General features: G+C 41.0%; 1 protein-coding gene across 4 annotated transcripts in view; it reads right to left on the bottom strand.

The window, feature by feature from the left end:
* LOC138850986 (uncharacterized) overlaps nt 1-15109 on the bottom strand; it is a 115957-nt gene that overhangs the window by 67493 nt on the left and 33355 nt on the right. For all 4 annotated transcript variants that reach the window (XR_011393367.1, XM_070095554.1, XM_070095570.1 and 1 more), the window contains exon 4: nt 4379-4490. Coding sequence is in view for 3 of the 4 variants with exons in the window: in XM_070095554.1 (XP_069951655.1) it covers nt 4379-4490 (112 nt within the window). In the remaining variant the exon portion in view is untranslated. The remainder of the gene's footprint in view (nt 1-4378; nt 4491-15109) is intronic.

Genomic DNA, 15109 nt, shown 5'->3' on the forward strand with positions numbered 1-15109 from the left:
TGGTACTTAGAAACTCGAAACACTTTCCCTTCATCAATATAGTTTAGAACGGGACCATTCTGCCACTTACTTTGACCTTGATATGTAACTTCGTGGCCAATCTTTTTTTTTTTTTCATTTAGTCACTGCTGTCTTTTCTAATCTATAATTATTATTATGTTTAGGGGTGGTGCTAAACGATAATTTTCGCACGATGCCCTATCATCTTATAGCCTATTTTATATCTATATGATACCTGTTCCAGTACAAGATACGAATAAATTGTTTGGCTTTCCCGTTCTCAAATGTCATGGAAGTCACACATCACCTCCCTGAAAGCCACTTATCTTAATCGGCCGAACCTGCTTAAAACTCTAGCCCATTTCTCTTGGTGAATTGATAGACAAATCAACCCTTCTTTGACTTCATTCAATGATCTTTTCTAAGCTAGACTACAAAAACAAAATATATTCCTCAGCTACTCCTACTAAACTTAATGAGGGCCATTCATCATCAAGCATTATTATGTTTATAACTAGGGGATTTTTTTTTTATCTTTCCTAAACCTAGCTTAGAGTCTTTGCAGGATCAGCGCAAAGCCCACTCACTGCCTTCGTTATTTTGTTTGCTTCCATGACCTTCACGATCGTCACAGATGTCAATAAAATTCAGTTGTAAGGTTGATCGCGGGTTCTAACTCCGCCCGTGGTATAGCTGCTTTTGTGTCTTTATCAACCACGAGATAATCCCTGCGTTCGAATTCTGGTAACATCTCTATTTACTCCCTTTGTCAACCTCGTGTAAAGCTTTTTACCTCCCTCCTTGGGAACTTCCCAGGGTTCAGTGTTTCTTCCCTCTTCGATACATGAGGGTTCACGTCTTCTATGAACTCAGGCTCTCTCTCTCTCTCTTTTCCTTGAACACTCAGTCACATTCCCACGCTACTGGTGAACAGTTTCAGACCCCCAGATAGAGAAAGTTATGCTGCTGTTTTTTCAGATAAGGAAATCCAAGGGCATATACTAAAGTCGGCCACTATTTTCACAGCAGTTACACACAATACTGACCACAATGTTGATGATTGAGACACTTATGCAACATATGGGAATCTTTATTCAGGAAACGTTTCGCCACACAGTGGCTTCATCAGTCCAATACAAAGTAGAAAGGCGTAAGGAGAGGAGGAGTTTGAGGCAATCAGTCCCTCAGCCTGGAGCCGATGTGTTCAGTCCATCAATCTTGTAGAATGTACAGCATAGGGCCGTAGACGTGGATTATATACTGTAGTGAGGTGAGGTGAAGCAGGAGGAGGTGGGGTCATAGTGGTACCATCCACTAGTCGAAGTAGGTCTTCGTCCAAAGGTTGGACAAGTGTTGAAGAACAAACCATTCACCACAACTGACCACAATCACAAACATTGTAACTGTGTCCATATCTTCATTCGTTGTTGTTTCTGATTTCTAAAATGCGTTACAGTCTATCTGGAAATTCGACTCCCCACATCCCAGTGTACTTCGCATACAATAATAACGATTGTGGTGCATTTCTAGCAAGTATAAAGACGTCATGTTATTGGAGAGAGACAAGTGTAGTATATTGCGATCGTTTATTCCGTCACTGTAGTGATGCCTGGCCTTGACACCATCACCACTGATATCATTGTGACAATACCTAGGCATGTCACCATCACCATCAATGTCTGGTAATGCCTCTGCTTGCCACCACCATCATCACAGTGTAGTGATGCCTCGGCCTGCCACCACCGCCACTTACCATAGTGCGTAATGCTTAGGCTCGCCTCCATCATCATCAATATGGTGCCTCGACCTACCACCACCATCGATGTGTGGTGATGCCTTGATCTGCCACCTCCACCATTACTGTGTGAGTGTTTGCATCATTTTTTTAGATTGTAAAGGTTAAACCCTATAGACTGCACGCTGGTCAACAAGGATGCATTCCACCTGTACAGTAATATCAAGAATACTGTAATTCCTAGACAGGTTCCTTGATGTTGGTGAGGGGCTCTTGATTTAGGGAATTGGATCTGTGCTCCAGTTCCCCGAATTAAGCCTGAATGCCTCCCACATCCCCCCAGGCGCTGTATAATCCTCCGGGTTTAGCGCTTCTCCCTTGATTTTAATAATAATAATAATAATATATGTAATTCCTAGAGTATGAACTTACACAGTCAGTATATATCAGCTGAAATCAACATAAACACTTCTAAAAAAATAAATTGTAAATGTTTATCTAATTGGTTACCATAAACTTTTATTACTTTATTCTTCACCTGTACTCTTAATAGTAAAATTTAGCACAATTTTCATGTATCTGAGGTAAATAATAACTTAATATACATTACACCGGGAGGTGTGTATCTTTATGTATATATGCTAAGAGTTTAATACCTCCTTTAGGAATTAAAATGTTATTGACTGGTGGTGAACAGGTGACATGTAACCTGAGTGATCCTCGTGTAATCGATACGCTTTAAGCCCATTATAAACCCCGCCAACCATCCAAGTAATTCACTTTAACCATATAGTGTTGAATATACACTCAATGGTCGCGTCCTATCATATTTATGCTGTTTAATGCAGGATTTATGTCTCTGTCTCCCAAGTGTTGTTCGTCCCGTCTTCTGTCCATCCTTGTGAGATTTGCTTTATGTCATTCACAATGTTCAGGAAATAAGCTTCAATATATCGTACAAGTAATAGTTGTGTAAGGAGTCAGCCCATCCTCCTGTCCGACGTTAGGGGGCTCTGGTGGCTAAAGCTCTCGCTTCACAAGGCGAGGGTCTGGGTTAGATTCCCAGCCAGTGTAGACACAGAGCGTGTTTCCTTACACCTGTTGTCTATGTTCACCCATAAGTACACTAGGTACCTGGGTGTTAGTCCACTGGTGTGGGTCGTATCCTGGGACACTGACCTAATTTGCACGAAATGCTCAGCATAACAAGCGGCTTTCTATATAGTAGTATGTTATTGATGTCAGCTAGGACTGTATACCATGTACTTGTACCTGTAGAAATAGATATTATTATTATTATTATTATATAATGAAAACGTTATTTGACAGTGTATTTTGCTCTCCTCTCGGTGGATCTGTTTTCTGTTTACGCTTCAAATCTTTTCAATCGCATCTATGTAATATTGCATTTATTGATTTTATGGTGTGGTATAATTGGTTAATTTGTGCTAATAGACGACTCTAACATATACAAATTTACCCAAAACCAAAATAATGTATATGGGAAAATTTGTTGCAAAGAGTAAGAAATCAGTGTTGACCGAGAAAAAAATATCTGTGCTATGCGGTGCCTAAAAATATTAATAAAATAAAATGTTCTAACCTTGGAAAGTGTGTTGTAAATCAGGGCAGCTACACAATGCTATGTAGAAAAATTACTAACAGAAAAAACCACAATAACTAATTTATCTGCTCTGCTCTAGTTTCCGCTATTATTTAAGTGACTATGGTCATTTCCTTGCTTTAACTCTCATACGAACTGCTCACCATATTAAAATATACATTTTGAAATTTAAAAAAGGACAAGTTTTTAATTTCCATCACCCAGGTTGCCGGTTCCTGCTCCCGACGCCACGTTGATGATGCGACTGTCAATTGCTGCAAAAAATTATGTTTGCCATATCAAATTGCTCAGGACTTGAGACGATATCGAACCTTAATTGATTGGACAGGGGCTTTGAGACACCTACGGCTGCGAGTATAACTCTTGAGGCAGGTTCGCGTACGGCTTATATCGCCTTGAAAATGAAAAATAAAACATCAGAGTTAAAATGGGCTTTAACTCAAAGCAAAATAAGGTTTAGAATTCTCTGTTTAAAAGAACATTTGGGAGATGCGATTAATTCACCTGCTCTAATTTCACTGGGTTTAAAATTCTAATGAAGCTATTTGCCAGCTGATCATAGCGAGTGGGAATATTTATCCTGCTATGATTACCCAACAATGACAGGGAATTAAGTCGGGTAAAAACAGGTTATTTTAAACCAGCCTCGCCTGGCTGTCTCCATACCTCTGAACAGCCCAGTTCCTCCCCCGCCACAGTATAATGTATACACATACGACAAATAACTGTATAGCTATAATGTACACATACAAAAACACGTATATATTTATACATCTGTGCTGCTTATTTACTTACACATTAGTTTACAAAATATGTTTAGTAATACCTATTTTGTGTAGTTGTGAATACTAAAATGACTCCCGTATAATTTTGTGTAGTAGAAATAATTTATGTAGTTTTTAATCGTAAAATATAGCAAAAATACCGTGATGGAAGCTGACGTCGGGCCTGATACTACTAACCCACTGAATGTTACTCTGGCTGTTCAGACAATAAAAGATGGTTGCCGTATGAAGTACCTGTAGAAGTAACAAGATGCTGTAGAGAGACGAGGGCAGAGAGCAGATCGCTGTGCATCACTGTGACACCAGCCACCACCAACCCTCCTTGCAGCTCCACCTCCACCATCACCTGCAATACATAACCTTTTAAAACACAAACATTACACTAGCTTGATCTTTTTACCTCCTCGCTGTCTCCTTTTGCCCTCCTTCTCTTTCCCTCTTTCTTCCCTCCCTCCCTTCCCCTCTTTCTTCCCTCCCTCCCTTTCCCTCTTTCTTCCCTCCCTTCCTTTCCCTCTTTCTTCCCTCTACCTCTTAATTAATTAAAAAGTTCTAAAACTAACGAATATAGTTTCTGTATAGTTTACAAGCTCAGTTATCTTAGCTCATTTTAAACCTTGGTTCTAGTCAGGGATTTTATTGCTGCATTGTTTTATATTAAGCAACATTAATCTTAACAGTATTAAGCAATTTAATTTAGGGTGAATTTGGAGCTATGTGACCCAGTGTTTTTAACTGACCAGTTGACTCGATTATTTCTTGTAAGATCATGTTCAAATAGTGAGTCAGACTGAGAATGGATATGCGATGGTGTAATGTCCCTGAGAGTGCTACCAGAGTGAGGCTGCTGATGGTTGCTTGTTATGAACTATAATAACTGTCTTATGAATGTCCACGAAACTAGTCCAGGTGGGGAACCTTGAGAACACTGGCCTTGTACATTTCACATTTATGATAGTATTGTCTTAAAAAGTGTACCTGTGACTAGGAGAAATGGCTCCTATCTGTAGTTGCTGACCATCATCCGACTCTTCATTTTATAAATTTAAATAAATTTGTCAGGACCCTTTATACTAGTAGGTAGAGTTAAAGAGGGAAGTGGTGTTGCAAGCTGATTTGCAAACCACGTAGTAATCTCCGGCTGACCTTTTCCAACCCAACAGATTTTCCTGTAAAGTAAAAGGACACAAGTGCAACTAATGTGACATTTTATTGTGGCAACGTTTCGCTCTCCAGGAGCTTTATCAAGCCATTACAAACAATACACGGACACAGAGGGTATATATAGGCTCAGAGTGAGGTGCAATACTAGTGAGGTACCATTTCGATGTTCACTAGTGGTGGTAGTAGTAGTAGTAGTAGTAGTAGTAGTAGTGACAAAAGTAATACAATATGGTAGAGCAATTAATTCGTACATGAGAAAAAGGATATAAAAGCTATTACTTGGGTAACATAAAAATAGGTTGGACAAATATAGACTGGAAAGAGGCAGCTTGTTTCAGTGTTCACTCCTTGTATGTGCTTGTGTAGTATAACAGGAGAGACTATGTTATACTACAGAAGCACATACAAGGAGTGAACACTGAAACAAGCTGCCTCTTTCCAGTCTATATTTGTCCAACCTATTTTTATGTTACCCAAGTAATAGCTTTTATATCCTTTTTCTCATGTACGAATTAATTGCTCTACCATATTGTATTACTTTTGTCACTACTACTACTACCACTAGTGAACATCGAAATGGTACCTCACTAGTATTGCACCTCACTCTGAGCCTATATATACCCTCTGTGTCCATGTATTGTTTGTAATGGCTTGATAAAGCTCCTGGAGAGGGAAACGTTGCCACAATAAAATGTCACATTAGTTGCACTTGTGTCCTTTTACTTTACATATTGTCGGTAATTCTACCGACTTTATTACAGATTTTCCTGTGTTCAGTGACTCGAAGCGCTGGATTTCTGTTTTTTTTGTCACCTTCGACAACTTTGACAGTTCTTTAAACTAGCCACGAAGGCTGTCTTTCTGACTACAAAACTTTTTTTATTAGCAATGAAATGTGCTTCAAGGGTTTATCGCTTTATAACAATAAAAATTATTACACAAGTTACCAAGGGCAGGTTTTTCTCGAGTGTTGGTGACGATCACCTGCCAACGTAGGTAGAATTGTGTCCTCGTTGAATATCCTAGTCGGAACATAAGATCTTTGAGCCTATTCTTACTGATAATAGATACAATTAAATTTAATTATTTAAGGGATGGACAGCAAAGCCAGCGAAAGGCCTCGGTCAGATGACCAAAAGCTCCAGTGGTGCGTCATGATATGACTTAGACCCGCGTCAGGAAACACTTGTTCTGTTTCCTGACGAATCTTACCTAACCTAACCTGATAATAGATTTCGTTTTGTCCACTTCACAAGAAATTAGGTTATCTGCGGGAGTTCCTGTCACAGGTAAAATCATGTCTTTTGTATCTCCTCCAAATCTTTTATTTGGCAGCAGGTACCTCGCGGTAGTGCTACGGAAATTAAATTGGATCTGAAGATTTTTCAGAGACTGTGCTGGAGTTACAAGATGAGTTTCTTGGGGGAAAGCTCTGAGTCAAGGGTTGACCAATTTCTACAGCCAGTTTGTTTAAGGTTAATTTTCTCAGATTTATTGCAATGGCAGAAGACTAGCTAGGTTTGATAAGTCGACATACCCTACAATTTACATATTACCGTGTTCAGGTTAGTTAGTTACGGCCGGATAAGAAAAAAAAAGTCTCAGTTTTTCGGGTTGGAAACTGTGAAGAGTTTTTCAGCGCCCCACTGAGATACTGGTTGTAGTTACCTGCTATTAATATGGGCTCAACTATGCCGAAGAAAGGGTATATAGGTTGTTTATAAGTCAAATAGGTCTGTGTCCTGCCAATGATGTTTACACACTACACACTAGATATATACACTGTGGACAATCAAGGTTTAAACTTTACCAAGATTATCATTATATTCACAAAAAGCGCCAAATAATTCTTCTAGAGATTGAAGTTTCAAGTTGATCAGGAATGACATCATAGATAGGCCTGACATGTAAGATTCGGTGAACTAGTTAAACACTACCTTCGTGACCTCTCACATAGCAGCCATGAGATGTAGCCAGAAATACTTGCCTGAATTCCTACTAATCACATCCTCAGGTATTCCTCTTATAAAACCACATTAGGATGATGAACACTGTACACATTATGTGAGCTAACTAACATTAGTAATGAGGCTTACGTTGGGAAACTGTACTTTAACATATTAGTATTTCATGTTTGCTTGACTATGTTGAGGCTTATGATGATTGGTCTTATGGGTGGTAGAATAGTGTAGCGTAGCCATGTTGTGCTATGTAAGTTAGAAAATCATCTGTGGAGCCTGTGTAGGAATACTGGGCAGGTGGCATCTGAACCTACGAGTCTGATTCGAATACATCACTGTTTAGTAGAAGACTGTCTTTAAAGTAGCCGGATCTGCCTATCCAGTTTGTATCATTGGAGACTTGCAAGGGCCACCAACTGTGTTCCAAATGCTAATTTTACAGAAAGAATATCCAGTAGTGGTTCAACGCAGGGCAAAATCACGCTCATGTCCCCCTTTATCGTCTAAGAACAATGATAACGTAACAGACACTTGTATTCTCTCTTTCCTCGTCCGTAACAGTCATTAGATTTTCTCGCAGAATTAGGAAAGTACAATTAGCGTATCTGTTTTGCACTCTGTGCTTCATGTAAGTGTTATGCTACCAATAACTGAAGTCTCAGGCGAAAGTTGGTTGTGTGACTCCTTCCTGTCACAGCCTTTGTACCTGGGTAATGTCCTGATGACTACTACTGAGCACTGCTTCTGATTCAGCAGTATTACACAACAACAGCTATATTCTGATGTGGATTTCCCCAAGGAGGTACCTCGGCATCCCTCAAGGAGGTACCTCGATGCCAACGAGGGGTTCCTTGGCCAAAGAACTTGATATATCGTTCCCTTCCTTGGATCGAACCTGAGTGCCTTCTATTTCAAAGGCGTTACGTGGCCCCTACAGGTTTAGCGTTCCCCATGATTAAAATAAAAAATAGTTCTGACTTGGCAGTCGAGTTGTGTTTTTAGCATAGTCACTGTTAACCTTGGAGAGTTCACCCCTGTTGAGCTCGTGCCTAAGTTAAAGAATGTCAGAGAAGTTTGATGACAACTCTGTTTTCGTCCACCACCTTTTCCATAGATCGATCCCTACTTTTAAATCCTTTGGCTTCACAATTTTACAGGTTCTGTGGCTGTCAGAAGATTTGTAACTGCAGCCGCTTCAGGTGTTCTTAATTCAAGGTTGATAGCAGCAGTGGTGTCAGGACTAGTAAATGTTGATGTTCAAGGTTGATAACAACAGTGGTGTTAGGACTAGTAGATGTTGATGCTCAAGGTCGATTACAGTAGTGATGTTCGGACTAGGAGATACCTGGAGATGGTTTCGGGGATCAACGCCCCCGCGGCCCGGTCTGTGATCAGGCCTCCTAGTGGATCAGGGTCTGATCAACCAGGCTGTTATTGGCAGCCGCACGCAGACCGACGTACTAACCACAGCCCGGCTGATCAGGTACTGACTTTAGGTGCCTGTCCAGTGCATTCTTGACAGCCAGGGGCCTATTGGTAATCCCACTTATGAATGCTGGGAGGCAGTTGAACAGTCTGGGACCTCTCAAACTTACTGTGTTGTCTCTTAGCCTACTCGTGGCGCCCCTGCTTTTCAGTGGAGGGATGTTGCATCTCCTGCCCTGTCTTTTGCTTTCGTAGGGAGTGATTTTCATGTGCATATTTGGGACTAGTCCCTCTAGGATTTTCCAAGTGTATATTATCGTGTATCTTTCCCAGTAGTTTAGGTGCATTATCATATTTATGCGTGCTGTGAAAGTTCTCTGTACATTCTCCAGGTCTGCAATTTCTCCTGCCTTGAAAGGGGCCATTAGTGTACAGCAATATCCCAGCCTAGAGAGAACAAGCGATTTGAAGAGAACCATTATGGGTATGGCATCCCTAGTTCTGAAGGTTCTTATTACCCATTCTGTCATTTTCTTAGCAGATGTGATAGAAACATTGTTGTGATCTTTGAAAGTGAGATCCTTTGACATTATCACTTACAGGTCTTTCACATTAGTTTCATACTCCTATACGGTTTTAATTTCCTCGAGTTTACCATATCGGAGTAAGAGAAATTTCTCTTCATTGAACTTCATGTTGTTTTCCGCGGCCCATTTAAAGATTTGATTGATGTGCTCTTGGTGTCTTTCAGTGTCTTCGATGGATGACATCATGCAAAGTCGGGTGTCATCCGCAAAGGAAGACACGGTGCTGTGGCTTACATCTCTATGTCACATATGAGGATAAGGAACAGGATGGGGGCACGTACAGTACCTTGTGGAACCGAGCTTTTCAATGTAGCCGCCTCAGACTTTACCCTGTTTACTAATACTCTTTGTGTTCTATTTGTTAGGAAGTTATAGATCCATCTACCAACTTTTCCTGTTATTTCTTTATCACGCATTTTGTGCGCTATTACACCATGGTCGCACTTGTCGAAGGCTTTCGCAAAGTCTATGTATACTACATCTGCATTTTGTTTGTCCTACAGTGCATCTAAGACCTTGTCATAGTGGTTCAGTAGTTGGGACAGGCAGGAGCGGCCTGCTTTGAAACCACGTTGCCCTGGGTTGTGTAACTGATGGGTATCTAGGTGGTTGGCGATTTTGTTTCTTAGAACCCTTTAAAAGATTTTTATGATATGGGATGTTAGTGCTATCGGTCTGTAATTCTTTGCAACTGCTTTACTGCCACCTTTGTGGAGGGGGGAATATATTTGTTGCCGTTAGTGATTTTGGGATGACCCCTGTGTCCATGCTCCCTTTCCATAGAATGTTGAAGGCACGTAACAGGGGCTTCTTGCAGTTCTTGATGAACACGGAGCTCCATAAGTCTGGGCCTGGGGCAAAGGGCGTGGGCATGTCATCTATTGTTTTTTCAAAGTCTTGTGGTTTTAGGATAATATCAGAAATTTTTGGATTGACCAAATTTTGAGTCTTGGTCATAAAATCGTTCAAATTTTCGACTCTTAGTCCAGTTAATGGGTTACTAAACACTGAGTCAAATTGGGACTTCAGTATCTCACTCATTTCTTTTCTGTCATCTGTGCAAGTCCCATCACGTCTAAGCAGGGGTCTAATACTTGATGTTCTTTTTCCTTAGATTTGGTATAAGAAAAGAAATACATACATATTTTTAGTTTCATTGATGGCTTTAACTCTTCCTGAGTTCCTTGTGTCCTGTATGATTCCTTAAGCTAAAGTTCGATATTTGCGGTTTTTCTGACCAGTTCCTCCTTCGCATTTCAGATATGCTGGCCCGTTTCAGCAGCTCTGTGATTCTTTGCCTTCGCCTGTATAGGGAGCGTCTCTCTCTAGTTTACATCTTCTCTTCATTTTTCTTAAAGGAATGCGCCTTGAGCATACCTCAAGTGCAACAGAGTTAATTCTTTCCAGGCAAAGGTTCGGATCTGTGTTGTGTTGATGTTAATGTTCAAGGTTGATAACAGCAGTGGAGTTAGGACTAGCAGATGTTGAACTAGATCCGTCAACATCGAGACTTCCATGAATATTCTGATATATTGTTTGTATAGGGCAAGGAGGAATAACATCTTGTAGGAGTGAGGAAGAGCCAGTTGTGAGTGTGGGGGAAGTTCGTGAGGCAGTAGGTAAAATGAAAGGGGGTAAGGCAGCCGGGATTGATGGGATAAAGATAGAAATGTTAAAAGCAGGTGGGGATATAGTTTTGGAGTGGTTGGTGCAATTATTTAATAAATGTATGGAAGAGGGTAAGGTACCTAGGAATTGGCAGAGAGCATGCATAGTTCCTTTGTATAAAGGCAAAGGGGATAAAAGAGAGTGCAAAAATTATAGGGGGATAAGTCTGTTGAGTGTACCTGGTAAAGTGTATGGTAGAGTTATAATTGAAAGAATTAAGAGTAAGACGGAGAATAGGATAGCAGATGAACAAGGAGGCTTTAGGAAAGGTAGGGGGTGTGTGGACCAGGTGTTTACAGTGAAACATATAAGTGAACAGTATTTAGATAAGGCTAAAGAGGTCTTTGTGGCATTTATGGATTTGGAAAAGGCGTATGACAGGGTGGATAGGGGGGCAATGTGGCAGATGTTGCAAGTGTATGGTGTAGGAGGTAGGTTACTGAAAGCAGTGAAGAGTTTTTATGAGGATAGTGAGGCTCAAGTTAGAGTATGTAGGAAAGAGGGAAATTTTTTCCCAGTAAAAGTAGGCCTTAGACAAGGATGTGTGATGTCACCGTGGTTGTTTAATATATTTATAGATGGGGTTGTAAGAGAAGTAAATGCGAGGGTCTTGGCAAGAGGCGTGGAGTTAAAAGATAAAGAATCACACACAAAGTGGGAGTTGTCACAGCTGCTGTTTGCTGATGACACTGTGCTCTTGGGAGATTCTGAAGAGAAGCTGCAGAGATTGGTGGATGAATTTGGTAGGGTGTGCAAAAGAAGAAAATTAAAGGTGAATACAGGAAAGAGTAAGGTTATGAGGATAACAAAAAGATTAGGTGATGAAAGATTGGATATCAGATTGGAGGGAGAGAGTATGGAGGAGGTGAATGTATTCAGATATTTGGGAGTGGACGTGTCAGCGGATGGGTCTATGAAAGATGAGGTGAATCATAGAATTGATGAGGGAAAAAGAGTGAGTGGTGCACTTAGGAGTCTGTGGAGACAAAGAACTTTGTCCTTGGAGGCAAAGAGGGGAATGTATGAGAGTATAGTTTTACCAACGCTCTTATATGGGTGTGAAGCGTGGGTGATGAATGTTGCAGCGAGGAGAAGGCTGGAGGCAGTGGAGATGTCATGTCTGAGGGCAATGTGTGGTGTGAATATAATGCAGAGAATTCGTAGTTTGGAAGTTAGGAGGAGGTGCGGGATTACCAAAACTGTTGTCCAGAGGGCTGAGGAAGGGTTGTTGAGGTGGTTCGGACATGTAGAGAGAATGGAGCGAAACAGAATGACTTCAAGAGTGTATCAGTCTGTAGTGGAAGGAAGGCGGGGTAGGGGTCGGCCTAGGAAGGGTGGGAGGGAGGGGGTAAAGGAGGTTTTGTGTGCAAGGGGCTTGGACTTCCAGCAGGCATGCGTGAGCGTGTTTGATAGGAGTGAATGGAGACAAATGGTTTTTAATACTTGACGTGCTGTTGGAGTGTGAGCAAAGTAACATTTATGAAGGGATTCAGGGAAACCGGCAGGCCGGACTTGAGTCCTGGAGATGGGAAGTACAGTGCCTGCACTCTGAAGGAGGGGTGTTAATGTTGCAGTTTAAAAACTGTAGTGTAAAGCACCCTTCTGGCAAGACAGTGATGGAGCGAATGATGGTGAAAGTTTTTCTTTTTCGGGCCACCCTGCCTTGGTGGGAATCGGCCAGTGTGATAAAAAAAAAAAAAAAAAAAAAATAAAAAAAAAAAAAAAAAAAAAAAAAAAAAATTGTTTGTAATGACAGATTAATAATAATAATAATAATAGTAATAATAATAATCTTTATTTCTACAAGTACATGTGCAAGGGATACAGTCCTAAAAAAACCATACCACGGGCCGGATTTGAACCCGCGGTCAGAGAGTCCCAAAACTCCAGCCCGTCGCGTTAGCCACTAGACCAGCTAGCCACAATAAGATTCGTCCAACTAGGTATATTTCTACACCATAGGAAGGTTAGCATAGGCACCACTGTGACCACAAATGCAAGTTTTTACAGACGAATCTCCAGCTAGCGTGGCCGTGACGAACTCTAGCTCAAGTCCCCTCAAAGCCGTTAACATGACGGCTTTGAGGGGACTTGAGCCAGAGTTCGTCACGGCCACGCTAGCTGGATATTCGTCTGTAAAAACTTGCATTTGTGGTCACAGTGGTGCCTATGCTAACCTTCCTATGGTGTAGAAATATACCTAGTTGGACGAATCTTATTGTGGCTAGCTGGTCCAGTGGCTAACGCGACGGTCTGGAGTTTTGAGACTCTCTGACCGCGGGTTCAAATCCCGCCCGTGGTATGGTTTATTTGCAATCGTGTCATTACGATTTCGTGAGTCTCGATACAGTCCTAGCTTGACATCAGTGACATACTACTATATAGAAAGTCGCTTGTTATGCAGAGCATTTCGGGCAAAGTAGGTCAACTTTGTCCCAAGATGCGACCCACACCAGTCGAGTAACACCCAGGTGCCTATTTTATTGATACGTGAACATGGACAGTAGATGTCTTAAGGAAACACGTCCTAATGTTTCCACCCGTATAGGGGATTGACCCCGGACTTCAGTGTGTGAGCTTAGTGCGCTAGCAATCCAGCTACGGGGCACCCATAAAGTCTTATCACCATGAGTCTTTCGTTAAAGACTTCTTCCGATTCTTTACAGTGGTTTCGAACAAATCACAGCATCCCCTAAGGCTACACTGTTAGCCAGTTAATTTGTCATTTAAGCTTTCTCAGTTCCCCTTGCTGTGCTTCCAGTCTCGCTTTTAATAAGCCACAGTGTAGTAATACCGATCAAGTCGTGATATTAGGCACATGACCGAGTGAGAGAGGACTGTTTTTCTTCGTAACACTTGAAATCTTAGTCTTTGCTTCTAGCGTTAAATTTTATATGTTGTAATGAGATCCAAGACAGTACATGGTGAGATAATTAACTTTTGAAATCTGGTAAAGTAGCACAGACATCATGTATACGACGAATTAAAGAGCTGTAAGGCATATGGGAGAAGTGTAGCTAGGTAGTTATGTGGGTGGGAAGTAGGTGCTGGAGGTGGATAACGGTACAAGAATGGTGAGGGTTCTTGATCTAAGGAAGTGGACCTTTGCTTCAGTTCTCTGAATAGTCTGACTGCTTCAAATTTCTCCCCCCCCCCTTCCATCCCTCCAGGCGCTGTATGATCCTTACGGGTTTAGCTCTCCCCCATGAATGTAATACTTTAAAAAAATAATAGTGTCTTGGAGTGGGGATGGGGATGGTGGAGGGATGAAAGAATACTTTCATCGGACTGTTAACGTCGTAGAGTTAATTAATAATCCGAAGAGAAATATGACCAGAGCCATGGTAAAGGAGAGGAAGAATGATGGAAAAGATAAATGTGGTGCCGAATAGGTAAAATTGATCAATCAGCAATAATTCATTTAAAGTCGTTTCTATAATTTTCTCTTATACGTTTAGAGATATATTTTTTTTCATTTATGTTAGTGTAAAAAATAATAATTTTGTACCAAAAGAACCCCAGACAACTTACCTAACCTTATTATAACAAGCGCAATTTAATTTAGCTTAATCCAACTAAATATATTTTAGATAACTTTACAATAATTTAATAATAAACAAACACAATTAAATAAATATTTTTCGTTAGATTCAGAATGATTTTTGCGAAATTATTGCATACACAAATATTCACTCGCCTTATTCGGCAAGAAGAGCGTTGCTATTTAAGCCAAATTAGCAAGTTTGACCTATTCGGCACGACACACACACACACACACACACACACACACACACACACACACACACACACACACACACACACACACACACACACACACACACACACACAGGTTTGCAACAAGGCTAGTTCCGGAGCTCAGGGGAATGTCCTACGAAGAAAGGTTGAGAGAACTCGGACTGACGACATTGGAGGACAGGAGGGTCAGGGGAGACATGATAACGACATATAAAATACTGCGTGGAATAGATAAGCTGGACAGAGACAGGTTGTTCCAGAGATGGGACACAGAAACAAGGGGTCACAATTGGAAGCTGAAGAATCAGACGAGTCAGAGGGATGTTAGGAAGTATTTCTTCAGTCATAGAGTCGTCAGGAAGTGAAATAGCCTAGCAAGTGATGTAGTGGAGGCAGGAATTATACAT

This window comes from Cherax quadricarinatus, chromosome 4 (assembly GCF_038502225.1).
Source record: "Cherax quadricarinatus isolate ZL_2023a chromosome 4, ASM3850222v1, whole genome shotgun sequence".
NCBI lineage: Eukaryota > Metazoa > Arthropoda > Malacostraca > Decapoda > Parastacidae > Cherax > Cherax quadricarinatus.